Source organism: Sapajus apella, unplaced genomic scaffold, assembly GCF_009761245.1.
Source record: "Sapajus apella isolate SASKATOON/1434 unplaced genomic scaffold, GSC_monkey_1.0 scaffold14, whole genome shotgun sequence".
Taxonomy (NCBI): Eukaryota; Metazoa; Chordata; class Mammalia; order Primates; family Cebidae; genus Sapajus; species Sapajus apella.
The window spans coordinates 27,549,197-27,575,951 of NW_022436954.1; the positions used below are offsets into that span (position 1 = coordinate 27,549,197).

The following is a 26,755-nucleotide window of genomic DNA, read 5'->3' on the forward strand; positions in this document are numbered from 1 at the left end:
CACTTCACACACATTAATACACTCTTAAGAGTGCAGTAGAAAAGGGAAGTCGGCCATTTCCCTTGAGGGTCATCATCTCATAATTCAGAGAAAGAGATGTTCATCCAAGGTCGTAGTAATTATTTTTTAATGGATCACTCTAGAGCAGTGGTCCTCATGCATGGTGTAGCTCCAGCAGTGCTGAGATGGGTTGCAAATAATGAGTTTCTAATAATAAAGTACTCAAGTATGCAAAAGACTGGCTGTTTCTTGTAAATTATAACAGATTTAAGGTTATTCCCTGATATGATTCTCTTTTGTGGAAGAGAGGAAAGGATATAGTTATAGCTATTATCATTGAGCATAAGCCACAGATCATCTAAGCCTCAAACTGCAGTGTGTCCCCTGTGTGAGCTCTACCCATGAGGTATGTCTTCTCAGAAAAAGGTTGAGGGTGTGGCACAGAAACACAAAAACTTAGCTTTGCCTTCTTTCCTTAGCTCAAATAAAGTCTCAAACCACAACTCTAGCAAGTAGATGGACTCCCTTGCTCATTGTAGCACACATTGTTACCAATGCAGGAAAAATTATTCCACCTGAAGTGCAATTTTAATCAGAAACCCTGAACTTGTGCTTCAGGAGAGGTGAGACCTCAACTCCCAGCTCCAGTGGGTGGATCATGATTGGTCTAAGTCAAACACTGTGGTCCAAGATCTCCTTCCCAATGATTGGTTAGGTGTTGGCATGTGGCCCCGTTCATCCAATGAGAAATAAAGAGAAGTCAATTAACAACTTCCCAAAAAACCATTCCTCCAACTTAAGAAAAAATGTTTGTGAATATGCACTCTTTCTTCTGCTGTTAGATATTGATTTTTTTTTTTTCATAGGATGCCTGGAACTGTGGGATTTAGTTTAGGAACATGAGGAGTGCTAAACTGCAGGAAGACACTGGGAGTGGCAGAATTGAAAGTTGGAAAAATAAACCTGGGTCCTGATAATATCATCGAGTTACTGGAGTCATCCCAGACTTCTTGCCCTGGGAGGTAATATTTTCTGGGAGTTGATTGTTCTGTTACTTACAGAAATATTCAGCTGGTGTGTACTGATAGGGATATACCAAAATATACACAACAGATAACAATCACACATGAAATACATCATGGTTTGATGCACAGATGGGTTATAGCTTATGTTCAGTCATGATAGCTATAATTCCATCCCTGTCTCTTCTGCCCAATAAAGCCAATTTGAGTACAAGTGAGAAAGATGTTATCATCATCATTAGGGGAATAACCTTTATTCTCATTTGCAAGACATAGTAGTTGTTTACAACTAAGCATTTGAATTAGCTAGTGCCTATATTCTACTAATTTTTAAATATTTCTATTATTACATGTGCTTGCAACTAAAGGCATCTTAAATGATGTTTGTGGTTTTGTTTTGTAACCATAACTATATCACTGTTCTGAAAGCATCTACTCTTGTCATCTCCAAGAAGTCACCAGAAGCAAGGAGCTAATGGAGTGAGGCCCTAGGAGCCAAATGGTTGTACATCCATACCCCAGAGTTTGTCTTATTCCTCCTGCCTGACTCCAAAAGAGGCACCTGCATGCCCTCCGACCACACCCTGTAAACCATCCCTTACATATAAAATAATAAAATCCTAGCCCCAAGCTTCAGACACAGACCAAGGAACTTTCAATGAAATGGTTAAGATTTGACTCTAAACCAATGCTTGACACTCAAGATCCCAAAGTAAATTATGAATTTTCCCCAGTAGCTTAAAATAACTTCTATGCCATATGACACTTTTTGCTTCTCTAGAATTTTTGTTTCCCTTCTCGCCAAATGTGTGCTTCTAAAATCCTGAGTCAGCTTACAAGTTCTCATGATTTTCTTCCCACCAGTGTCTATTACAGGGCAAACATGATAAACCACTTGCTTTCAGAATTTTGAGGAGTACAATTTTTTTCTTGCTGTCTTACTCAGAAGACCCAATAGTGAGACAGTGAAAGGGCTGGTGCAGCTCTGAGAAGTCCAACAAGGAGGGTCCCCAAGGAATTGTGGGGATTCTGGAGACATAGTTACTGCTGTTCATCCAACAGGTCTTGGGAGGCTTTCCCTGATGCTTTAAATCAGAGGAGATCTCTGTTATGCTCACAAGATCGAGTGATTCTCCTTCACAGCACTAACCACAAGTGTAATTAAACAAAGTCATCATTAGTTGTTTACTCTCTGACTTCCAGATAGACTGTGAGTTCCAGGAGAGACGAGACTATGCCTCTGTTGCCTACAGTGGTATCCCCAGTGCCTAGCAGAGCACACATATTGGTGTTCGACAAGTGTGTGTTGAGTGAACAATTGAATCATTTGAAAACCATTGATTGTCAACTCACAAAATTGCTCAGAGAGTCTGGGCAAGGCAAAGGTCAGGTTGCTCTGGGCCTTCTGGTTTCCAAATGCTCATTAAGTCAAAAAGGATCAAAACAAATACCAAATACAGACGTGCAAGATAATGCGCAGGGAACCAGTTCCAAGCACCATGAGGGGTTCAGTGCAGCATAAACACCTACGCCATTTCCCATTGTGCCACCAAAAAAACCCCGTACCCTATTATCTTTTGGTTTTGCATTCCAAGTCTTCTTGTCCTGATCAGATCGTTCTCCTCTTGTTTAGCTAGTGCCCTCTCCTTTATCATCTCAAAGGATAAAATGAAAAGAAAACCAAACAAGTCCGAAGACCAGGGTTTTGCCACTAACTAGTTGTATGACCTTGGGAAAGTCACTTGCAGTCCTTGAAACTTCTTTATCTTTCCAATCAAACAAGTAGGCTACATAATTCCTAACACACTTTCCCATTCTGACATGCCATCATCTTTGGCTTTTTTGTCATCAGCCCATGATAACTTCCCATATAGGGTCCTTTCTCTCTTTCTCCTCTTCTCTCTCTTTGAACCCATATTTTGGTGCTGCTACATGGGCCCAGCTCAGCCTGTACCTTCTAAGCTGTCTCATCAGCCCTAGCAAAGCATCTGATGATTATCCCATTCCCACCTCTAGCCCTGTACTGAGTTACCCTAGCAAGGGCACTGAGAGCCACCCTGGCAGGCTGAATGCATTTTCAAGCCTCAGGAAATGGCACAACCAAGAAGCCTGAGCCAATACTGGGCCCACCTAGATAAGGAGGGGATGGCAGCTTGGAGGAGACTGCTGAGCATTCCAAAGAATACAGTTTCAATGATTGGGGTCAACCAGCAACAGGAGACATAGATAGAGACGAAAGTTACCCCAGGTAATAATAGGACCTTGTAGTTTTATATCACGTGCTTCTGCCTACTAGCACAAAACACTTTCACACCAGCAGGCAAAGGTGGAAAGGTCTAGGTGGGGCAGAGGGATTATTATCCCCAAATGGTTCACACAGTATATTGAACCATTAGACAGATAAAGCCAATAGCCCAAGGTCAAACAATTAGGCTTTCACAGGGTGGGAATTAGAGCAGAGTGTCCTAATCTTACCCAGGGGCTATTTCTGGTAGACTTTTGATGGAGCCTTTTGTTTAGACCTTGGTTCTATCTTATCTTACCTGCCCAGGTAGCTAGCTGACTTTTTCCCTTGGGGATGAGTAGTGGGAAACTTGAGTGGCCCAGAGTGAGCTAGCTGGCCAGCCGAGCTCAGAATCCAGCCTTCTTGACTTGGATGCGCCAAGCAGGACCCAGTGAGCCCAATTCGTGGAATGCGGCTGCTGTTTGCACTTGGGAGGCACAGAAGAGCTTCTAGGGGCAGCTGAGAATGCCGAGGCTCCAGGGCTGATAAACGTTGTAATTAACGTGCACATACCACCCTTTCATCTTCAAAGGCTTTACTGCATTAGCTAGTTATTCCTCCTGTTGCCCCCATGGGTGAGGCATCAGTTTTGTCTTCTCGGTTTGCAGATGAAGAAGCTGATGAGGAGAAGGCACCCTTTGCCAGAAAATCTGGCCTTTGTTCAAACAGAGGAGATATCTGGCTCCCAGCATCTAACTTCATATGGATTAATGGGAAAACAAAATGGGAATAAATCCTAACAAAAGGCTCAAGTGATTAAACTCTGCCCTCTGGTAAGAGACTGCTTTTCTACTGTTCTAGAAGGAGGTAGAATCTATAGTATATACGGCTAGTTAGCCAGATTCTAGAATGGCTAAACTCCCAGAGGACTCTACACACAACTATCATAAACATAAACAAAGAAAGCCTGCTGCTCTACTACAGTGATGTCCATGTGATGCATGGGGGTCAAATCCTTCATACTGTGCCCATGGCAGACATCAATAATGGATCACAGCACTCTCCATACCTGAGCCAAGGTTTGACTTCTTAGCGTAGCATTCTAGGAAGCCTCTAGGAGTCACAATGGGAAATGTTCCATGAGCTAAAATCTATTTGCTACTGCCGCTGTATGTCTTGTTCAGAATTCACTTAAATTGCCACTCTCCCACCTAGGCAAAGTTGCCAAAGTTCTTTCTCACTGTTGGAGGTGGCCTGCTTCTGAACTCTGTCTAGCACTGTCTGAGAGGGTGACTCATGAGAACTGAGTTTCTGGAGCAGAAAAACTGAATCTTCTGCCAGTGGACAGTGCCACTGTTACTTGATTGCCTGGAATCTGTCCAACCTCCTCTCTCACTGTTCTAAACATGAACTCTCTTATTCAAAGCAGGCTGACCCCTCCCCTGGTCCCAGTCAAGCCATTCTTATTCCTCCACTTTAAACTCCTGGCTCATGCTTTGTCCTTCCCTGGTTTTTCTCCTTTCCCCTCTCTCTGTCCATCTTCTTTTCCATATCCAACTCATCCTCAAATTCCTTCAAGCCTTCCCGTACAATCAAGATGTCTGTTTTCCTTATCTTCTGACACTTGGTTATGTTCTCTTGCATAATTCTTTCACCTGTTTAACTTTTCTTCCACCAAATGGTAAGCTCTCTGAGGACAGAAACTAGGTTTTCCACTTTCCTCATTTCTGTCCACAGTGCCAATACATTTTAAGGAAATTTTAAGTTGGTCAGTTTGTCGCCATTTATAACTGGGGAGACAGAGGCAACCAACAAGGGAAGGACATTGTCCACAATCACCCTGTGACTCAGAGGGAGAACCTCTGCTGGCTACGAGTGGATTCTCACTTCTCCTAGAATACTGTGTCTGTATGATTAGCTGGAGATACAGATGACTGAATCCTATCAGCAATAACTGAGGGCATTGCACAGGATGTGAGATCTGAGCCCATCTGGGATTTTATTTTAACCCAATGGTCAGTGGATTCCAGATGGGTATAAAGTGAGCACAACCAGAAAGACCTGTGATCTGACCAAGGACATTCAGTGACTGATAGAATGCCAGAAATTAGCCTTACATTATAGCCTCTGACGCACTTTGACAAACTCCTAAATCATGCAATCTCTATGATTTCCTTTTTTTCTTCCTTTTTTCTGAGTAAGAGTTTCTCTGGTTTTATGATGAAATGAAATTCTTACTGGGGGTCTGGAAGGCTCTCAGTAGAAGCGGAAATTCACCATCTCACAGGCCTGCCTTACTCTGTGCCTTGACTGGGGGGAAGATTATATATAATATTTTGTTTTGTCTTGCTCCCACCCACCACCCCCCCCCAGATTCTCAGGCTACCCTAGTTACATAGGATACTAGTGCTCACCCTTTAAGTACAGTTTTCTCTGAATATTGTGGGTAATTTTGCACCAACATGTTGCAGAGTTTGCTTGACGAAAGCTGGCAGGTCCAAGGTGCTCATGAAGCTGAGAGCGAAGGGAACAATTTTCTCTTCTGCAGGGGTTTGGTGTTTTTGGTCACGTGAAGCAATGCTTTTTAAAGTACAATACAAAGAGTACAATGTTCAGACCCTGCCGGTAATCCCAGGACTGACTTCCTACAGTTTCAGTGGTGTGCCTGGGACATGTTGCTATCTTCTCTGGCCAGAGCTTCTTCATCTGCTTACCTTCTGCGGGGTCTAGAGGAGTCTGTGAAGTACTAAGGGCAAAGTACTTTCTCCCTACGAGTCACGCTTGCCCATTGGAGTTAGAGTGTAATTGGGTCCATATGTTTGTTTCTGGCATGGATTAATAATTCACTTCTGACATTTAATACAAATCAGGCGTCAATTTTTTTTGACACTGCATTACGGTCGTTTTATATTATTCTTTCCATTAGGTTTTATGAGGCTTAGGTGTTAGTAAGCCTACAGAGTGGTGAATTTATAGAACATGAGGTCTGGAAAGGATTCACAGATCAACTAGAATCCAACCCCCTCTCATTTTACACATGGAAAAGTAGAGGTAAATAGGGGTGAAATACTTTGCTTGACGGCACATAATGAATCAGTAATAGACAGAAGCTAAAATATAATAGTCATTTATATTCTTGGGGTACGTTCTATGAACCAAACATTTAGCTTTAGACATTCTGTGCTAAGTATTGTACCAGACACTTACCAAGTGCCATAGTCCAAGCTCATGCCACTCTTAGGTGGCGAGAGGAATCAACTGGTGTGTGGATCCTCCTGTCTGGTGCCACTGCCTTTATACCTTCTGAATGACTCTCCTCAAAGCCAGACCTCCTCATTCTCATTACACCACACCGAGCATCTGAGTATATGGAGGTGACTTTTAGTCTGGGAGGTCTTCAAATCACTGATTGAAAGAAACAATTGCCCTTTTATTGCTCTAATATGGTGACCAAAAAGCCAACTTCTCTCTGAGTATTGTTGAGAATATGATTCTGAGGTTTGGGATTTTTTTTACACATGAGGCCAGATTTGGAAGTAAAGGTGGGGAGAAAGAGGCAGCCAGACATATAGGAAATCCGGATCCTCATTCTACTGGACAAAATATAATGAGCTGTAAAGTTTCCCTGCCTTGCCTAACATTTCAAACCTCAAGAAAAATCCTTTCAGACTGAAGAGCGTACAGAAAACAGAAATTTCAAGGGGTAGGGGGGTTGAGGATAGCTACAAGCAGCAATAGAGAAAAATGAAAAAAATATTTGTATAGATCAGAAAGAAAAAAAATGATGACAAAGAATTAGACAGAAGCCATAAAAATCACAAAAAAATAAGTGACGGAGATAGGTTTGCTAGCCAAGTCTAGAAACGTTATTAATTCAGTCAGCCATCCAAACATTTACTGAGCACCCACTATAATTGGGGAATTGTGCTGACCGCTCAGGGATATCATGAATACGAAAATAAGTAGAGGGTTTGGGCTTTTCCCTAAGGAGCTTTTATGCTCAGCGGCAAAAGAGAACAGAGAGCCATTACATGGCATCCCTTAAGTTTCTCTTTTTAAATTGAGATACTTTGTGGGGTTTTTATGAATTTTCAGTGGGGAACAACAGGAGAGAGTAAATCTCTTAAAGGAGTCTACAGGAATGTACCTGACCTCTAATGATATTGTAAAGACAACTAGTCTTACCACAGAGGATCCACTGCAAAAACAAACTTCCTGGTAGATTTTTTTCCCCAAACCTTTATCCCCTCTGTGTGAGCAGCACTCTTGTGGGTTACCTGAGTTTTCCCCTCCTTCACTTGCAGGCAGATGTGGGCCCAGCAACTCATTGGTAGCTGCAGAGCCGACATCAGCTGGTTTCCTGCAAGATGGTGCATAGTTAGCCCTATTGGATTCTGTTTTTTGGACTGGACATACTCAGCAGAGGCAACATCTGTGATTGGCATATAGTAGCTACCCATTTAGAGTTCACAAAGACTGGGGCTAGGGGCTTGGGCAGAAATGCCCTTCTAAGCCAAAGGCAGCAGACCATGTGTTGTCTGCATGGAATTGTTCATTTCACCCTGGCATCTTACTGTGCATAACGGTAAATACTTGTGAAGAGGTTTTACTGTTATCATGCTACTATCTTGGAAAAGAAGTGGAAAACAATGCTGCCTAGTTCCATGATTGGTGTGTGGGTCTTCCTAGAAGTCACTGCAGACCTGTTTAAATGTAAAGAGATGCACTAAAATTGGAAAAAAAAAAAAAATGTTGCTGGGGGTAGAATCTGGGTTGAATTCCTATTCCCAGGCAAAGACCTGGGTCCCTTCCTGTGGACTGAGCCAGATGTTCCCAAGGGGCCTTGCCTCCTCCCTTCCTGGGTGGCTTTTCTCTCAGTGAGGGGTACCCAGAGGAAACTCTCTTGCTTGCTGATGGGATGGTCACACGTGGGATCAAATAGAAGCCTGGTCATGTGGTTTAGGCTAGGGCTGGAGAAAAGGGCTATAGCACACTTCCAGCTCTTGCCAAATTCCTTGTGCCCTGGATAGGTCCAGCCCTACTCTTGACAGCCTCTTTCTCAGAGTATCCTTCCCTCCCTCATTCCTTCTAGCCAGTAGAGAGAAGAACCTGGAACCAAGGGCCCTTAAGCTGAGGGCAAATATTTTACTGCTATTTGATTGACTAATTTCCCAGTCAAAGTTTTAGATGATGGAGAAACACTAATCAGCCATTGTCACCTTTCATCCAGCTAACAAATAATAAAGAGATAATGGACAAACAATTCAATTCACAACCCTTTCAGCCCTACCCTATCCCCAACTTTCCATCACATAGAAGAGAGTTGAGCTTCTATTCAGAGATTGGAATGAATGAGTCAACTTATGCACTGGAAGAAGTTTCCATTACAACTTCTTCCTCCATTTTTGCGATTCTAGCCCCTTCCTCTGACATCATGTTTAAAAGCTCTGTGGGTGTTATAACCTCACCCACAACTAGATTCCCAAATGAAGTTTTTAAAAACAACCACAGTACTACCAGGTACAATCATCTGGGTTTCTGGGGTGCCTCAATATCTTAATATACCAAGGGAAGCACTCTAATGTAGTGACAAAGAGCATGACCTCTGTAGGCAGACATGAGTTTGAATCCCAGAGCCATCACTTAGCAGCTGCATGGCCTTGAGCAAGTTACTTAAATTATCTGTGCCTCAGTTTCCTCATATGTAAAAAACAGATAATAACAGTACCACCTTCATGAGGTCAGGGTTTTTATTAAACAAGGCAGTATACAGGAAACAATTAGAATGGTGCTGGCACATAGTCAACACTATGTTTGCTATTATTACTAATAGTGGTGAGGGTTCTCAGAAACGTACAACTTGTACAAAGATGCAAGCAGAAAAGGCATAAGAGCTCTCAGAAACAGATGAACTTTCAGGCACTGCCAAAGGAGACTCGTAATGCCGCCACAGGAGATGCTCAGAATGACTGGTCTACGTGAATAATCTCTTCCCCCAACCCCAGAGTTTTGCAATTAACCTTTATTTTTAAACGCTGAAGACTTGGAAGTTTCTGGGACCTGAGTGTTGCAAATCACCTCCTTGGTGACTCAACCCCTCCCCACCCACCTGAGATCTGTCTGCCCACACTTGCACTTAGCAGGGACACTTGCCTCAGGAGGACACACCCAGGGAGCCACTGCACCCCAAACTAAGGGAGATCTGGCTCCGTGAGTTTCCATTGTTCCCCACCCCCACAACACCCACCCCCTCATTCTGTGTTTGTCTCCCTGTCTCTCAGGTCTTGCTGGGCAGACCATCTTTGGGAAGACAGAATCTGCCCCAGTTATGGGTAATTTCTGACATCACAAGCTCTGTGGAAAGGAGACATGGTTTGCTTTTGCCAAAGTGGCTCCCCGTTGGATATTAGGATTCCCTACAGATTTGCCCCTGAAGAAGCTACACTAGTATCTGGTCAGACAACAGCTTGATAATTGCCCAAAGAGACCCACAGAGAAGGCAAGAATCTCCTGTGCAGTACTTCCACTTCTCTCCTCTGCCACCACCTTCCAGAAGCAGGCATGGGGATTGGAGGAGTGTGGGCCGCTCACCCAGGGATCCCAGCCTCATATCAACATCTCCAAAATGACTAGAACTACAAGCTGGCTGCTGCTGGGGAGTGTTTTGTTTTGAGGCTTCAATTTGGGGTTGATGTCACCATCTCACTGGCTCCCACTCCCTTCTCAGCCAAACTATCTAGTAACCCTGTCTTTAGACAGATGTCCCCAGCCGTCACAGCAGGCAGCCACCAAAGCCACAAACAAACAGATGGGTGAGCTCACTGTTTAGGGTAGACCAAACATGAGCCCTGTGGTGGGCAGTCAACCAGCCAAGCGCTCTCCTCAGCCCTGTCCCAAGGAACACAGCTGTCACCACAGTTCTCACTTACACAAAAGTGTATTTGCACCTTAGCCATGCTGACAGCATACTTCCACATATATAGATACCATCACTTTTATATTCTAGACATTCATTGCAGTTCAACAGTTATGCAGCAATACTACTGGGATCTGGGCCCACAAAAGTGTGACATGATCCCTGGTATCAGGGGACTCCCCCCGGTGCTACAGAAGACAGACAGGAAAAGATACATTGGAATTTGTTTTGTTGTAGCTATTTTCTCCTTTAAGGGATGTGAAAGTCTTTAGCATTCTTTGGCATCACCAATTCCCACCACACACATAGATATATCAGGCACGTACTTACAGGCACACCTGCAATGTGTATATGTCCACATCCAGCAAACAAGAATCAAATATGTGGCTTATCATGGAACTTCACACAGTGGGGTGATTGAGCAATAGAGAGCAGAGGAATATGAAATATTTCTCTCCAAAGTACACATGTCCTGAATCAAACATGAATTTGATTGTCAGCATCCTAGTTAAGGAGTTGTAAACATGTGAATTTCTTTATGCAAAAAGCATTTTTTAAAAGTGTTTGGCTTTCAATCACATGAAGTCATGCATTTATTTGTGGAAAAATATATAAACGTTTAGTCAAAATACACACTATACATCAATTGGTAGAGTGTTTGCATATTTGAGATCCTGACTCTCCCGGAAAATCTGGAAGGCACAATGACTGTATCCACGCCAAGCCAGATTCCAAAACCACAAACTTAGAAAGCACCCTTCTTGGTATACTCTGGCAAGTTGGGCAGTTGTGGGGGGTACACTTAAAAAAACCCCAAACCCAGTTGGGCAGTTGTGGGGAGTACACTTAAAAAAAAATTCAATCTGCTGAGTGAAAAGTGGGATTCAAATTTAAGGTAGAAGGCATCGTACTACTCTGCAATTCTAAAGAACGCCTATGACCTTCCCATTAAAGCAGGGTCACAAAGGAAATTGAGTCATCAGCTTCTTGCTGTGCAAACCCCCAAAATTTCTCTCTGAGGCAGAAAAAGATCCCCTTTAAAAGCCACGCGGCCCCTGGTAGTATCTGCCACCCGCTTCAGCTCATTCTTTTGCAAGAACCACTTCCCTTTCAGGCTCTTGGGTGGAGTCAGCTAAAACAAAGGTCCTGGGGAAACACAATTGCAGTCACTATCTTGTCCCCAGCCCCAGCCACAACCAGGAGGCAGTGCTGAACTCCCATCACCTCCTCTCCATCAGGGGACCCCAGCCTTGAAGCATCTGACATTGTAGGCTGATCCGAAACCTCACTTGGGTGGCCATGTGTCACCTAGAACTGCACATTGGGTTTCAGTTCAAGACCCATGTCAGCCAACTGCCTGGGGTCTCACAACCTACTATTGAGCATGTGAGGAGTGGGTCTCTGGGTCAGTGCATGTGACATGCTTGCTGGGTCAGAGTAAGAGCTTCTGTGGTGCCTCTTTTCTCGTTTTCAGGCAGAGGGCATTGCCCTAACTTGTCTTATAGGCAAGCAACTACCTCTCCCTTTATTCCAAGCATGCAAATGAGAGCATGTCTAGAAGGGCAGCTGGACTCTGATAAGAGAAGTGACTTATTTTAGTTACAAATAACTTGGTTGGCATCTCTGACAGCTGTGGCCAAACCTGGGGAGAGACAGACCAAGGCAGGGCAGCCAAGAGTCCCGAGCCTGCCGGGGGTGGAGAGAGAAGCCACCCATGCAAGGCTTCACTCATGCTGGCCACAGCGGGCAGGGAGTGTGGGCGAACCACACACAGTCTCCAAAGTCCTCCAGACACAAAGTAACAAATCAAAGGAGCATAAGCATTGGAGTCTAACATGGGAGGATGTTAGATGATGGGGAAATCCCAACTCCACCACTGGGTCCTGGGGCAAGTCATGCCATCTCCCCAAGCCTCGATCTCTTTATCTAGAAAATGGAGTTAAGAGACTGTGTAGGGCTGTTGGGAGGCTGAAATGAGATATCCTGTGCTACCCCAGCTTCATGTCTATCATAGAGCCAGTGCTCACTGAGTGATATTTCCCAGAGACTCAGGACTTAGGACCCTGCTTTACATAGGACCATATGGTACCATAGCCGAGTGTCAGGCTTTTAACCCTTCAGTGCTCCTAACCATCTAGTGATGTTCCAGGAGGTGCTAGAAGCCCCAGGACAATACAGAAAATCTTTCTCGAACACCAACTTTGCTATATGGTAAAAAAGATATATATTATTATTATATTAAACTCAAATTGGGTATATTGTAGAGTAATACATAAAATTGTAATGAGTGTGTAAGGCAGTATTTAAGGCGTTAAACAAATGTTGTTACACCAGTAGACCACACCCTCCCTGCTCACTGCAGGGGGTGGGTTTGAGGCTCCCACAGTCCTCATGATAGAGATATATCAGAGACCAAATGTATAAAAAGTGCCCTGCCCTAATATCTTAACAAGTCACAGAGAGGGGAAGTCATTAGTCCCTCTCTTTAAGGTTTTCTAAACGATCCTTGGAGTTCCCGTCCCTGAGTCTATGACGGTGAGTCACGAAATAGTTCCTGAATGAATGGAAGGGAATCCGTCATAAACTAAGAATTTCATGCTGTCCAGCATCCCCTCCTGTGTGGGGCAATTTGGGGAAAAAAAAAACCGGAACATTTTCCTACTGGCTGCCAGCCTCCCACACACAGACTTGTCACCATGCCTTTGCAGGAAGTAGATGTCCAATGTGTAAATGGGGAATACCTGAATTAATTGATGCCAGCCCCAACAGAGATGAAGCTTTGCCTCTTTGCTTCTTCACATGGGAAAACACAGCCAAAGATCTAACTCCCAGCAAGAGGTGGAGTCTCTAATGCTCAATTAGAGAGAAAGGAGCAGAAGCCCCAGGGCTCTCAGATGCTCTCTTCTTTCTCAACACTAGGCACGCAATTCCCAAGCAAAGACCCTCTCACCCACAGAGAAAAGGAGATACATGTGCATGAAGGACTCAACCCCCCTGCCATCCAGCAAGGGTCACTTTCTTCCTCCTGCACAGGACCCCTAATTCAAGATACCTGTTCCCCAACTCAAAGTTTCTGGGTCCAATGTCACTTAACTACATTTGGCCATTTCTCCACTTTTTGCTGTCCCATACACAGATTGGACCCCTTCCTCCTCCCAAAAGCCTTGCTCCTTTCTAAAGTTTTCTCATGGTTGTCTGGAGCCCACCACTCCCCAGAATGAGGCAACAAGAGCTCCTTTCCTTCCCCCTTCCTCTTTCTTAGTCCGCCTCCCCCCATCCACCCCATGCCCAAACCCAAGCCCTCTGACAAAGTCATGTCTCCTTTCCAAGTCTCAGTTCCTGCCAAACAACTTTACAAGCACATGAAAGCGAGGGCCGGGGCAGTTATTGCTACTGGCACTTCATTGTGCTTCCTCTAAATGATGCTCCGCAAAGGGGCCGTGGAAATTCAGGGCAGGAGGGAGCCTGCCAGTCTCTGGGAGAACCCCAAGGGTTAGGACACTGCCCAATATTTGGAGGTGGGCCCTTTAGAAGAATCAGGGAGACAGGCTGGAAGGAGTCAGGAGTCAGAATGCCCAGAGACAAAGCAGAAGATGGCACTGGTAGGTAACACACAAATAAACTTCCCTAGAGAACATAGGGAAGCCACCAGGACCCTCTTCTCTGAGGCCAGGCCCAGGGCTCTTCTTGATCTCCAGCTTCCCACTTCTCTCCCATTCTGACTGTTTCTGCTTTTCAAGGGCCTATTTGAGCTCCGGCTCCTTTTGGAACTTTTCCTAAGGCCTAGGGTCCACCGAAATCCTTCCCTCCCTGAAATCCTTTTTGAGTGTGTCCATCTTATATTCTAATCCAACACATTCTAAGCCTAGGCTTTGGAACTCAGTGGAGCTGCGTTTTCATCCGGCTTTGCTCCTGGCGTGTGAATGCCAGCAAGTCACTTAACCTAAGCATCAGTTTTCCTCCCGTCAAACGGGCCTGATAACAGGAAACTTCTTACTAGGCCATTGTGAAGGTAGAATGAGATAACACATAGAAAGGATTTGACATAATGCCTGGCACAGTGAAAATATACAGTAAATGGTAGCTAGTGCTGTATTGCTTTTTCTTTTCTTTTTTTTTTTTTTTAGACAGAGTCACATTCTGTCATCCAGGCTGAAGCGCAGTCGTATAATCTTTGCTTACTGCGACCTTCGCCTCCTAGGTTCAAGCGATTCTCCAGCCTCAATGTCCCAAATAGCTGGGACTACAGGTGTGTACCACCATGCCCTAATTTTTGTAGTTTTTGTAGAGATGGGGTTTTACCATGTTGGCCAGGCTGGTCTCGAACTCCTGACCTCTGGTGATTTGCCTGCCTTGGCCTCCCAAAGTTCCAGGGTTACAGGTGTGAGTCACTGTGCCTGGCTGTGTTATTGCTGTTATTATTATTTCAGCTTCAGTAGCATAAATCCGAGATCCCCATATCCCCACCTAGCAATGACCTCTGGCCCACACAGAAAGGGGGATGTGTGTGCACAGAGAACTCATCCTACCTAGCCTATATGTAGGGTCACTTTTTTCCTACTGCCCAAGGCACTTAGTTCAAGATACTTTATAGTGGGTATTCAATCTAAAGTACCCAGGTGGGGCTGTGTGTTTCACTTTCTCAGTAACCGCCCCCCGCCCCCAAGAACTGGGTTAATAAATATTTGCTGAGTATAATTTGCTGCAGGCTGAGGTGTCTTAATGACCCAGCTGGCCCTTCTTAAAAGAAAATTTTGGCTGTGATAAGCAAATCGGCCAGGTAATTATCTGTACATATACAGACAAAGAAAGACAATGCTTGGAGTTGAGCTGTGCTAGAATACCTCACACGCAGCCCCTCCCCTCCACAGCCACCGACAGGCACCGACCCTGTTCAGATGTGCTATTGGAGCCCTAGCTCCGGGGTTCCTGATGTTCCCTGGTATCAAAACTCCTCTCTCTGCTCTGAGGCTACCAGGCAGGGAATATGAGCCACTTTACTGCTGGGATTTCCCCACACTGATTGGCAGAAACAGGAGGTAGCAAGGACTAAGCAGCTGGTCCAGTGGTTGCCTCTCCTATTCATGCTCCCTGTCCCAGGCTGGAATCTCGTGGAGACCCGCCCTAGAGCTCACTACAGAGCTGGTTCAAGCTTCCACAGCGCTAAGGTGGCAGTGACAGTGCGGACTGTAAGCTTTGGAACAAAGCTCAGTGGGGAGTTGGGAGAACCCAGGACTTCTTTCTGGAAAGCCTATTGCCAGCCAGTCTCTCACGTGCAATTGTGACCCCCTGTGTGACTACCTTGATAACAGCCACTCGCCCTGTCCCAGCCCCAGTCCCTACCCCGCCTAGCTCTGCCCTGCCTAGACACAGCCCGGTGGGGCTCGGCGAGCCTTTGGGCACAAGAGCCTGTTAGTCCAGACGCCGACTGCGCGCAACCAGGAGAACGGTTATTTTCTGCCATGTGCTCCAGCTCTAGCGACCTCGCCCAAAACTGCGCGCCAGCAGCCTGCCCAACAAACTTTGCTCTCTTTCTCTTTTCGGTTCAACCAAATGGTGCTGCCACAGACGCACTCTCCAACGGTTTAGCGCGGATCCCAGCCCTGCTTTCCCGAGCCCAGTGCACGTCACTGGCAGCTCACTTGACTCTAGTCCCCCAGGGCCAACTCAGCCCGAGGGGCTGCCGCCGGGTCGGCGCTGCGCATCCCTCACCAAAGCTTACAGCTGCCCCGGCTGCGGCGGGCACTCACCGATCTGCGCCAGGCTCAGCTGCACGAGGCAGAGTCCCCAGGCTGCGCGCCACCAAAGCTTGTCCATGGTGTCCAGAGCGAACCGAGGGCGCAGACGAGAGGAGCTGGAGGATCCCGGGGGCGCGGGGCAGGGGCCGGTGAGGAGGGCGGACCGAACCTGGCAGAGGCTGGGGTCCGCTGGGCAATGAGGCTGCCTCGGAAGCTGGCTGCAGTTTTTATTCGAGGGTTGAAAGTGACCTAAGACGGAGGGAGGGAGCGAGGGAAGGACACACCCAAGCGAGAGGGGCTGTGACTAAGCTGCCGGCAGAGGTTTAAAGAAGTAGCGCGTTCCTCGGCGGGCCCCTCTGCCGTCGCCCCGAGCTCTACTGAGGTTGTAAATCGGGGCTGCCGGGGACGAGGGTAGGGGAACCGGGAGGGTCGCGGGGTGCTTGTGCCTCCGAGCCCCACCGGCCCCTGAGTCCCCGGGACGCACCAGCTTTCTCCTCCCGCTGGCCCCGAGGCGTCAGGACACAGGATGACTGAATCCTAAAACCTCGCTCCGTTGGGTTCAGCCTTGGGCCTCTCCTTTCCCGCTAAACTTCTGTTAGAATCCAGCTGGAGAGAGATCTCTGGGTTTCACAGGTAGCTGGATATCCTGGGAGAAGTTCTGGAGACAGGGCGAGGTCTTGCTCTGGGTGGCTGGATGCCTCCCAGCCCTTAGTGGAGAGTGAGGGATGGGGAGTGAGGGGTGGGGAGTTGGTGAACTTCCCAGGGGAAAGAGGGAGAACTCATTCTTTTTCCCCTGAAAAATGAGTGAAGTCCACATGGCTTGAATGAGTTTTTGCTTCTTGTCAGAACAGCTCAGGGAAAGCTACAGGTGGCCGGTCATAGGGCTGGCATTTGGCTCGGTCAACCCATGTGTTCAAGCCAGTGGGGGCGGGCACCTCTCTCTAGCCACCCACATACATGCTCATTTATCCTCCTAAATATCCTTCCATCCACTCATCCATCTATCCACCCATCTTCCCTTATGTCCTTGCAGGGCTCTCACATCCATCCATCCATCCATCCATCCATCCATCCATCCACTAACAACTTAGGTCCATCCATCATCCCGTTCATCCATTAATGCAACCACACACCTTTTAATTTATTCATACATCCAACCACCTATTCTTCTATTCATCCTCCCATACATTATTTCACACATCCTTTTTCACGTCTCTTCATAAACTCACAACAATCTACCATCCTCCTCTTCACCCATCCACCCACACACCTGTTTATTGATATATCCACTGGTCTCCCATCCATCCATGAACGACATATCCACCTATCATTTTACTCATTCTCTCATCCACCCATACATTTATCTATTATTTTTTGCCCCCATTATCCTCCTTTCTGTGTAAACATTAATTTATTTTCTCCCATCTCTTCTACCCAGCAGCTTTTAAAGTAGAGATTGTAATATTCTTCAAGGGAAGCCTTTTGAGATTGAAATATCATACTTTGAATGATAACTGTATAGGTACCTATAATATACTATGCTTTAATATTTGGAAATCAAACACAGTACTTATTGTTCATGTGAACTACTAAAAGTAAATCTGCATGGACTTCTTGCCTAGTAAGTTACACAGAAAGTGAAAGTGATTATCAGTGTCTGTGGCAAGACTGAAGGAACCATGCCAGAACTTCTGAGGGAAGGTAAGATTTTGTTATTTATTTCAAGAAATTGAAAAGTTGAGAGAAATGCACCCAACCATCCACCTACCCATTCATTCATCAAATATGTCATGAGTGTTGTGGGGTATCAAGGTAAAAAGACCTTGCCCTATTTTCAGAGGCCTCACCCTCTGGTAAGGAATCAAACTCCCAAGCCAGCCATTACCACGCAAGGTGAAATACGCTGCAAAATATGTGTGTTCAGGGTGCTACCATTCCTAGAGAAGGGAGTCATACTCTCTCCTGGAGAACACCAGGCAGTCTTCACAGGGGAGGTGATATTTGAGGCAGGTCTCAAAAGAGGAGGGGGAATTCTTCAGATGAAACTACAGGGATGAGTCATCCATTGGCAGCATTATGTAACGACAAACAGCAGGGATGGATTCAGGAGCCAGAACACCTAGGTCCAAACCCTATCTTGGCTGCTTCTTAGTTGTGTGACCTTGACTAAGGCAATTAACTTAATTTGCTCAAGTATAAAATGGGCTCAATAATAGCATCTATGTATTTTATAGACTTGGTGAGGACTAAATGACTCAAAGCCCTGCATGTATTAAGCATTAGATTTACGTTTATGTGTGCGTGCAGTAAGCACTATAGGTAAGTGTTTGCTATTGTTACTAAAAGCAAAATTGTGTTTGAGCATAGAAAAGTGAAAGAACATGGCTTGTACAGAGAATGGAGAGCAACGTGGGTTGAACACAATCAGATGAAGGTGTCGGGGAAGACAGCAGACACGAGGTTACAGATGTGGGGAGAACAAGGCGTAAGCTATGCCAGGGAGTTTGAACTTGAATCTGTAGGAAATAAAGAACCAATGTACATATTTAAAATTATTATTATTATGTTAAAATATGCATAACATAAAATTTGCCATTTCACCCATTTTATTATTTTATTTTTGAAACAGAGTTTTGCTCTTGTCGCCCAGGCTGGAGTACAGTGGCCAGATCTCGGCTCATCACAACCTCCACCTCCTGGGTTTTAACAATTCTCCTGCCTCAGCCACCCGAGTAGCCGAGATTAAAGGCATCCCCCACCACCAGGCCTGGCTAATTTTTTTTGTATTTTTAATAGAGATGGGGCTCATCATGTTGGTCAGGCTGCTCTCGAACGCCTGACCTCAGGGAATCCACCTGCCTCAACCTCCCAAAGTGCTGAGATTATAGGTGTGAGCTGCTGTGCCTAGCCCATTTCACCCATTTTAAAGTGTATATATCACTGGTATGTAGTACTCTTACAAGATTGTGCAACCACCACCATTGTCTAGCCCAGTGTAAATTTTTCAGGTGCAGAGATCCTGTTTGACTAAAGACTGCTCCTCCTGCATTTTCAGGAAGAGTGTTTGGAACTGAAAAATCCATGTCTGAACCTAGTCCTCAGCCACTCAGAAGCTGGCAGGCCAGGATGCAAAGGGCTGCCTGTCTGGAATGAAGACAGTGCCTCAGAACTCCCACCTGAAGAGCAGGTGCTTGGAAAATGCTGCCAGTCTGTAGGAAAGAGTTGCTGCTGCTGTCTGTGACCAAGAGGACACTTTATTTCTTCAAACAACTGGGGTTCAAACCAGCTCCTGGGTAAGGCTTCAGGCCCTACCCATGTGAGAAACCAGCCCTGGTGGGTTCCATGGAGAAGAGCACAGGACAAGGAGTGGCATTGTTCACCTCCAGGCATTTCGCTTTCTTTTCTTGGAGGAAGAAAGTGAAGTGGGTAGTCACTAGGAACAATGTGTGTCTTACTGCGTTTCATGGAACCTGGAGGTTCCTTAGAGACCCTTCAGAAGCAGACATAGTGGTCAGAGTAAAAGCCTAAGAGTAAGCTGTGCCTCTCTGTCCCCAGTCCCCATCCTGACTACAGAAGTTCCACCTGCATCGGTTTTATATACCAGAATATTGCATGAAATTGCATTTTGACAAAGGACTATTTAAAAAAAATACATAAAAAACAACAAACTAGGCCATATCAAGTCCTGGTCCCATCTCCATTAGTGCAGTAAACAATTCCACCAAGGCAAAAGCAGGTATGAAAGTGCTTCACAAACTACAGAGGGGCATGCAAATTCTAGGGGTTGTAATTAGGATTAGTCTCCCCAGCAGGGAGTATTTTGTTTGCCTGCTTCCCGATAGTTTAGTAAAGGACTGAGGTCATTTGCCCCCATACCACAAATGACTCATTTCAAATAACTGACTTGGTGACTTACTGAGTCAGGGCCTGCCTTTGGGAATTCCTGGATCACCTCTCTGAGCTCTCCTCTCCTCCATTTTTCACTGTAAACACACCCTGCCCACACCCTGGTCACACAACCTCTTCCCAAACTCTTAGCTGCTCCATGTCTGTGGTGTGTTGCACCACCTCTCTTTCTAAGCCAAACCATGGGACGTGGGAAACTGGAAAGGAAACTTGATTGATTTGGGTTGACATAAGATCATACTATTTGGAGAGAATCCAGAATGCAAACAGCAGCTTTGGACCAAGAAAGCCCAGGTATGCGCATTGGCTTTCCCCCTTATCAGAGGATGACTTAACCTCTGGGAGTTTCGGTAATCCCAGCCACAAAATGAGGGTAATCAGATCTGACCCATAGTTGACTATGAGCAGTCAGTGAAAGAAGACATCAAGACCTTTTCCTGGGGTGCCTCCCTCATGGTGGAACTCAATGACCTCTAAGCTACCTGAAAACAGGGACACATCTGTCTGGGGTGCTAGCACCTACTCAGCTCTCAGTTCCTGACATACACACTGTGCTCCATAAATAAGCATTACATAAATGCAGGAGGGACTGTTATTTTTTCCCTCCCATCAGAGAACATAGGGGTGTTTCAGGAATCTCATGCACTGGTGGGTGGAAACACATAGACAACCTGACAGTTTCTAAATAAATGCAAGCAATGGTATCATATTCGGGGTGACTGGTTCGGGAAGACTTCGGTGCAGCCAGAGCATTACTCACTCTGGCAGACTAGGGTTCTTTGCTGAAATATTGGGGCCTGATGGCTTCTGACTGGTAGTAATAAATCCTGTTCCTCTCAAGCAAAGAAAAGTCAAATCTAAACCAAATGTGAGCAGGAGTGTAAAATGCAAAGCTGGGAGATCTTGGGCTGAATCATGGAATTCCAGGATTATAAATGCAACAGGTCACAGACTCTTTTAAAAGGACAATATTTAATTATTTCACAGGACTGCTTCCCAGAAAAGGAATGATCTGGCATGGGAAAGAAAAGGTGACATTCCAGTTAAACCTCAACTCTTAAAAAAATTCATCCTCAGTTCATATTCAGTGTGAATTCTGCACATACAAATGAGTCGTGGTGAAAAAAGCTCTTGCGAAATAATTATTATTAAAGTCTAAATAAACCAGTGGCTGGGAAGCAAACTTCATAAAAATAAATGACCTCCAATGACTAGTCTCAAGCTAACCAACTGTGATTACAGAGCTGAGCCTTTAGGATTAATAAGACTTTCAAATTATGGCAAATAAAGAAATTAGTGTGGCTGCTACACCCTGGAAGTGCCAAGGAGACAGATGCATCTGGATTTTAGATAGGTCCATGTTAGCCACAAAGTGAGTTTTACACAGACTTTTGGAGTTTAAAATAGTATGCAGATAGGACAAATCCTAGACTTGGATGATAATAAATTTAGAAATGTGAATATTTGAGAATGAAATGTAAATTAATGATGTGTGACTTTACGTAGCAAGCTAACTGGAAGGAAGACAAGTGAGGCAGTGTATATTTTATGCACTATTATTTAAGGGAAATGTAATTATATTTATTTTTAACTATATTTATTTTAATATAAATATTTAAAAATAAATTATATTTTTCACTATATTTCTTAGTTCATGTAGTAACTAAAATTCATATTTATTCCTCTTCTCCCCACTTCATACAAAGTGGTTAAGCATTTATTGGAAGGCTTTAGAAATCTGTTTCAATGAACATTTAAGCATGATTTGTTTTGGACATAACCATGATTGATATGTAAATGGTAACTAAAAGTCTTGTAATTGTCTGAAAATTGCATGTTCTCTGCATTCATTCACTATGTGATAACTGTGTGCTGAGAACAATTTATACATTCTTGGTTCTGTCATAATTAATCATCACCACTCCATCACTGCCACTATTGCTGTTACCACCACTACCACAACCACCATGACTACCTTGAAGGCTAACACCACCACCACTGCCACTGTCATCAACACCACCACTGCCACTGTCATCAATACCACCACTGCCACTATCCACCATCACCACTAGAGTCATCACTACCATCACTACAACCGCCACTCTCTTCAGCATCATAGCTAATAGCCAGTACTTTCTACATGTCAAACCTAATGTCATTTAATTGTCACAACGATCCTATGAAAAGTTAATTTCTATTTTACAGATAAAGAAACAAAGTCTTAGAAAAGTTACAAAACATGTTTAAGATCGGATTTTTATTTCACTTAGCAAATTTTTCCTGTCTTTAAGAGATAGGCGGATAGAAAAGTTCTGATTCTTGACATAGCAAAAATGCTAAATCAATGGAATCCTAATTCATTAGTCTTTACTAAATTTTATTCTGAATCATGGAAATAAGTTTCTTTTAAGAAGGAAGATTTCCTTTGGAAGCTTTTATTGGAATGGAGGAAATGAAAAGAGTTGCTAAGGCAGAGGATGGAAAATGTTGACTCCCCCAGCTCCCTGAAAAATTAGAATCCTAGAATAAGACAACTTTAAATGTGTAGATGCAGAGCTTGGCTATTCAATGGACAATTTTAGATTTGCATAGGATTATGCCTTGATTTCTTATAGTATCATTGTGAGATGGTTGTATATTCTGACTAGAAATAGCACCATTTTCTAGTTCCAGCACCTGAAAGTTTATTCAATGACAAGAATACTCACAAGACCCTTTTTGGATTTTTGGCCTAACCCACAAGTTGTAGTTCCTTCTCTGAATATTTCATCCAGATCGTGAAAAGCAGCTTCGGCAGCCATAGTTATATCTGAGGTGGACACCTAAAGCAATCCCGACCAACCGGAGTCTTAGATCTTGACATTTGGGATTAGAGCATGGCTGAAGGTATAAGACATAACCTTGGAAGCTGTGGGGTAGCAACACACCTCCATGAGGACAGAGAAGCAGGGGAAGGAAGAATAAAGCAGAAGCTCACAGAAACACAGGGAAGACTTCTTGAGTTCTAACACTTTTCTGGCTCCTTGCTGTAGTCCATTCTTGAAACACTTGTACCTTACAGAAGCCAGTGGCAAGAATGCAGTCAGGTCCTCCTAATAAATTCATTTTATTCTGTTTACATTACCACAAGCTGGTTTCTGTTCCTTACAACCAAAAAGACTCGATGAATATAGGAGACCATCACACCATTTTACAAAAGAGTAAACAGAGGCTCAAGTGGATGGTGGATGCCCTTACCATGGGATCTTGAATTCAGGACTTTGACTCTAAACCTCAGGTCTTCTGTTTCTGAGTTCTGTGCCCTTTTCATCACTTTGCCAAACCTACAATCTCTCCCCACATCATCCCATTCTAGCCAAAGAATACAGTTATCTCTCCTGAAACTAGACATCCCTGATACTTTGCCTACAGTTGTACGGCAATCCAAATGAGTGGCAGGTCTTCTGAGTCCCATCTTCCTAGATCTTCTCCAGAGAGCCCCTTTCTGCCTGAACATGCCTCACAGTTTATTTTGAAAGGCAAAGCCTTTCATCTGGCAGATGGTAACAGCTGCTTCTCTTCAAAACACCCAAAGGGTAGAAATTCTGGGCTCTAATGTACAGGCGTAAGACTCCTGCCACTTCCTGACTGGGCTTAGCATCAACTCCTGTAGAAAAGGAATAGGTATAGAACATGGATGTGAGGCAAGGCCAAAACGCATTTTATTGCTGGCTACTGTTTGCCAGCCACAGAAGAATGCTGCTGTAGAAGGCATGGCATGGGTGAGAAAGAGACTTGTTGAACTGAACTTTAATGGGAAAGAATGTGGAGAGGGCGGGCAAGGGAAAGAGAAAGGAAGAGATGTTTTGAAAGAGCATATGAAGGTGAAAGGAGACAAAAAGACACAGATGTGACTCCACGGTGATACAATGGAAAATAAAAGTCTTCTAATCATCAAATGGGGATTTAATGGACACCTTCTGTATGCACTACATGGATTCACCACAGAGGAAAGCCACAGATAAACAGGACCTGCCCTTTCTCTTCAGAGATTATGATCTAGATTGTGGTTGGCAGATCAGTTGCCTTCATTAGTTTAAGAAATATCTTGTAGGCACCTCTATATTCCAGGCACTACTCTAAATACCAAGAATGCAACAGCACAAAAAGACAGAGTGGTATTTTATTATCATTGAGGAAGTAGGTAGAGAGTGCAGGAAATTTTAATAAGGTAGACTAGGAAGGTCTGGGTGAAGAGGTGACATTTCAGACAAACTTGAACCAAAAAAAAAAAAAAAAAAAAAGAGTTGTAGCAAATGTAAAGCCTTTGAGATGGGAGTATTCGTAGTGTGTTTGAGGAACCAAAAAGGTTGATGTGGATGGAGAAGAGTGAACGAGAAAGCAAATAGTAGGAAATGAGATTGAAGAGGAGGGTAAGGCCAGCTTTTGTGCACCCTTGGAGGCCCCGGTAAGAAGTTTGGATTTTATGCCAAGTGGAATGAAATGACTTTAGTGGGTTTCCCCTAATTTCCACATCTGATCAATTAATAATGACTGCTTAGCTCACTGTGATGAGAAGGATTCTGAGGCTTTACAGTTCAACGGATAAAAGTTTATTGGTGGATTAATAACATACATCATGTCTGTAGCATGAGCCAATGGTAGCATTGATGATGAATATTTGACATCTCTGATCATGATGAAAGATTAAATTGTATTTGCCAAAATAGTCTGGGTTGTGTTGCAGTAACAACATAAAGTCTCACTGGTTTAACGCAATCACCCAGGTGACTTCTTGCCATGCTAATCTGGCTGTGGGTACAGGAAATTCTCTAAAACCACTGTCTTCCCTGCAGTTGCTCACTGATATTATGTTACCTCTGTCTCGTAACACAATTGCTGCAGCAGGGAAAAAGAATAGTAGAAGGCCTCATGCCAGTGATTAAATGCTTTGTCTCAGGAACAATAGATGTCACTTCTTTCCCCAACCCATTAGCTACAGCTAGTCACAGGATCCCACCTAAGTGCAAGGTGACTGGGGAAGGGTCATCCTTCCATTTGCCTAAAGGTAGAGAAGAACCTAATGTGAGTAAGCAGTAAAAATCTAGCATATAAATCAACCTTAGAGCAAGTCCAGTAATACTCTAAGGAAGTCTGTAATGCACTGGGTAAGGAGTAGTACATAATAAATAAATTCAGAGTGGTAACACTGACAAGTGTAGCTCAAAAATGCTCTATAGAGAAGGGTACCTGAACCAGATCTTGATGGATGAGCAGTGTCCTGTTACTCAATCCTCACCATCCCATGCCCAATAAACGCTCCCCTTTCCCTGGCTCAATCCCACCTACCATTCTGAAAGGCACTTTAACTGGCTCTTTAGACTTATGATTTTGGATGTAAGATCACATGGTGTTGAACAGTATTATGTATTTGCTGTGGAACTTTGGGCAATGTACTCAACCTCTTTGAGTTTAAGATCCTCATTTAATGCTTGATATAATTATCATGAAAATCAACTATATAATGTAATCATGCATCTATTCAACTTATCAAAGAGTTTGGGATATAACAGGATCTGAAAAACAGTCATTGTTATTATTGACTCACTCTTCCTGAAAATTGTATTTCCCCTTTGCTTTATAGATACTGCCATAGTCATCTTTCATCCTACCTTTCAGATGAATTTATCTTTCTGTGGTTTTGGTCCAATTTCATCTACTAATAAATTGACTCAAAGAGGTAGAATGGATTAAACATATGTACATTTATTTTATGGTTACCTAATACTGGTAAGGGTTTCTGGGTAGATAGGATGGTGAAGACGGAGGCTGATAGAGACTGCAATTTTCAGTACATGACTTCCAAGTTTGCTGAAGTCATTTCCATTCAGTTCGTGGAAGGAAAGAGAGTATGGTGGAGCATTATTTGTGAGGCTTTTATGAGCTAGACCTGACAGTGGGAGCCTCACTTCTACCTCATTCCATTGGCCAGAACCCAGTCTTGTAGCCTCACCTAACTGTAAGAAAAGCTGAGAAGGTTATGTGGTCCAGCTGTGAATCCAGAGGAAAGAGAAGAACATGGAGCTCAGGAAGCTGTTGTCTTGCTACACGTATGTCTCCAACCCTTGCTCCTCCTCTGAGTCTTTTCCCTGTTTCTTCTCCTAATGGGGTGTTGTGAATTTGATATCTTGGTCTGTACCCATTTCTTCACTTATTTCCTAGGTCCACTGCACCTACCATGTCACAAACAGTGATGAAAACAGAGACGTTTGGCTGAGCCTCACTCACTGAGCACGCCTCCACCTTCCAAGAGCTCCTGTTCACCGTACTCTGAAACACACTGTGCAAAACATTAACATTGACCAAATCAATAAGGTCTTTTTCCAACACATCTTTACAAATCCCAATGAGAGTGTAATTTCTCTCTGTGTTTATCTATGAATAGGAAAAAGACAGACAACATGTGAAGTAGGACGATTGGTGATTTTTTTTCTCAAATAAGTTGAAGTTATATTTCCCCTTTGCTTTATAAATGGAAGGATACATATGGCACAAAAGGAAGATAGAAGTTTTTTTTAAAAAACAAACAAAAAAAAAACTTTAGTTTTGTAAAATTTCAATCACAAATATATACAGGTAAAGAGAAAATTATAATCAATTTCCACACAGCCATCACCCAGCTTCTACAATTACCCACTCATAGCCCATGTTATCTGTCTGCACCCCCTACTTCCTCCCCCACTGCTGGATTATTTTGAAGCAAATTCCAAATGTCATATCCACTTATCTGTAAATATTCAGTATGTATGTCTAAAAGACAAGGGCTTTTAAAACCTTATCTAACTGCAATACTATTATTACATTATTGATCATTTTAAACTCTTTCTTCTGGTAGTTTTGTACATGTATTATAAAAAAGTGTATACTACTTTTGAATTGAGAAATCTTATTCTAAAAACATATTAAGATG

General features: G+C 44.0%; 1 protein-coding gene and 1 long non-coding RNA gene across 21 annotated transcripts in view; one reads left to right on the forward strand and one right to left on the reverse strand.

Annotated features, from left to right (window-relative positions):
- Positions 1–16,203, reverse strand: part of CD44 (CD44 molecule (Indian blood group)) — a 94,405-nt gene extending 78,202 nt beyond the window's left edge. For 17 of the 20 annotated variants that reach the window (XM_032283585.1, XM_032283583.1, XM_032283584.1 and 14 more), the window contains exon 1: positions 15,913–16,146. In XM_032283585.1, the coding sequence (XP_032139476.1) occupies positions 15,913–15,979 (67 nt within the window). In that variant the 5' untranslated portion in view covers positions 15,980–16,146. Of the gene's footprint in view, positions 1–15,912 lie in introns of all 20 variants that reach the window. The other 3 variants (XM_032283581.1, XM_032283571.1, XM_032283570.1) reach the window with 1 other exon arrangement.
- Positions 16,204–16,456: 253 nt separating this feature from the next.
- LOC116555130 lies at positions 16,457–18,734 on the forward strand. The gene is made up of 3 exons (XR_004270393.1): positions 16,457–16,533; positions 17,497–17,601; positions 18,697–18,734. It is a non-coding gene; the product is annotated as an uncharacterized LOC116555130 (long non-coding RNA).
- Positions 18,735–26,755: the final 8,021 nt, after the last annotated feature.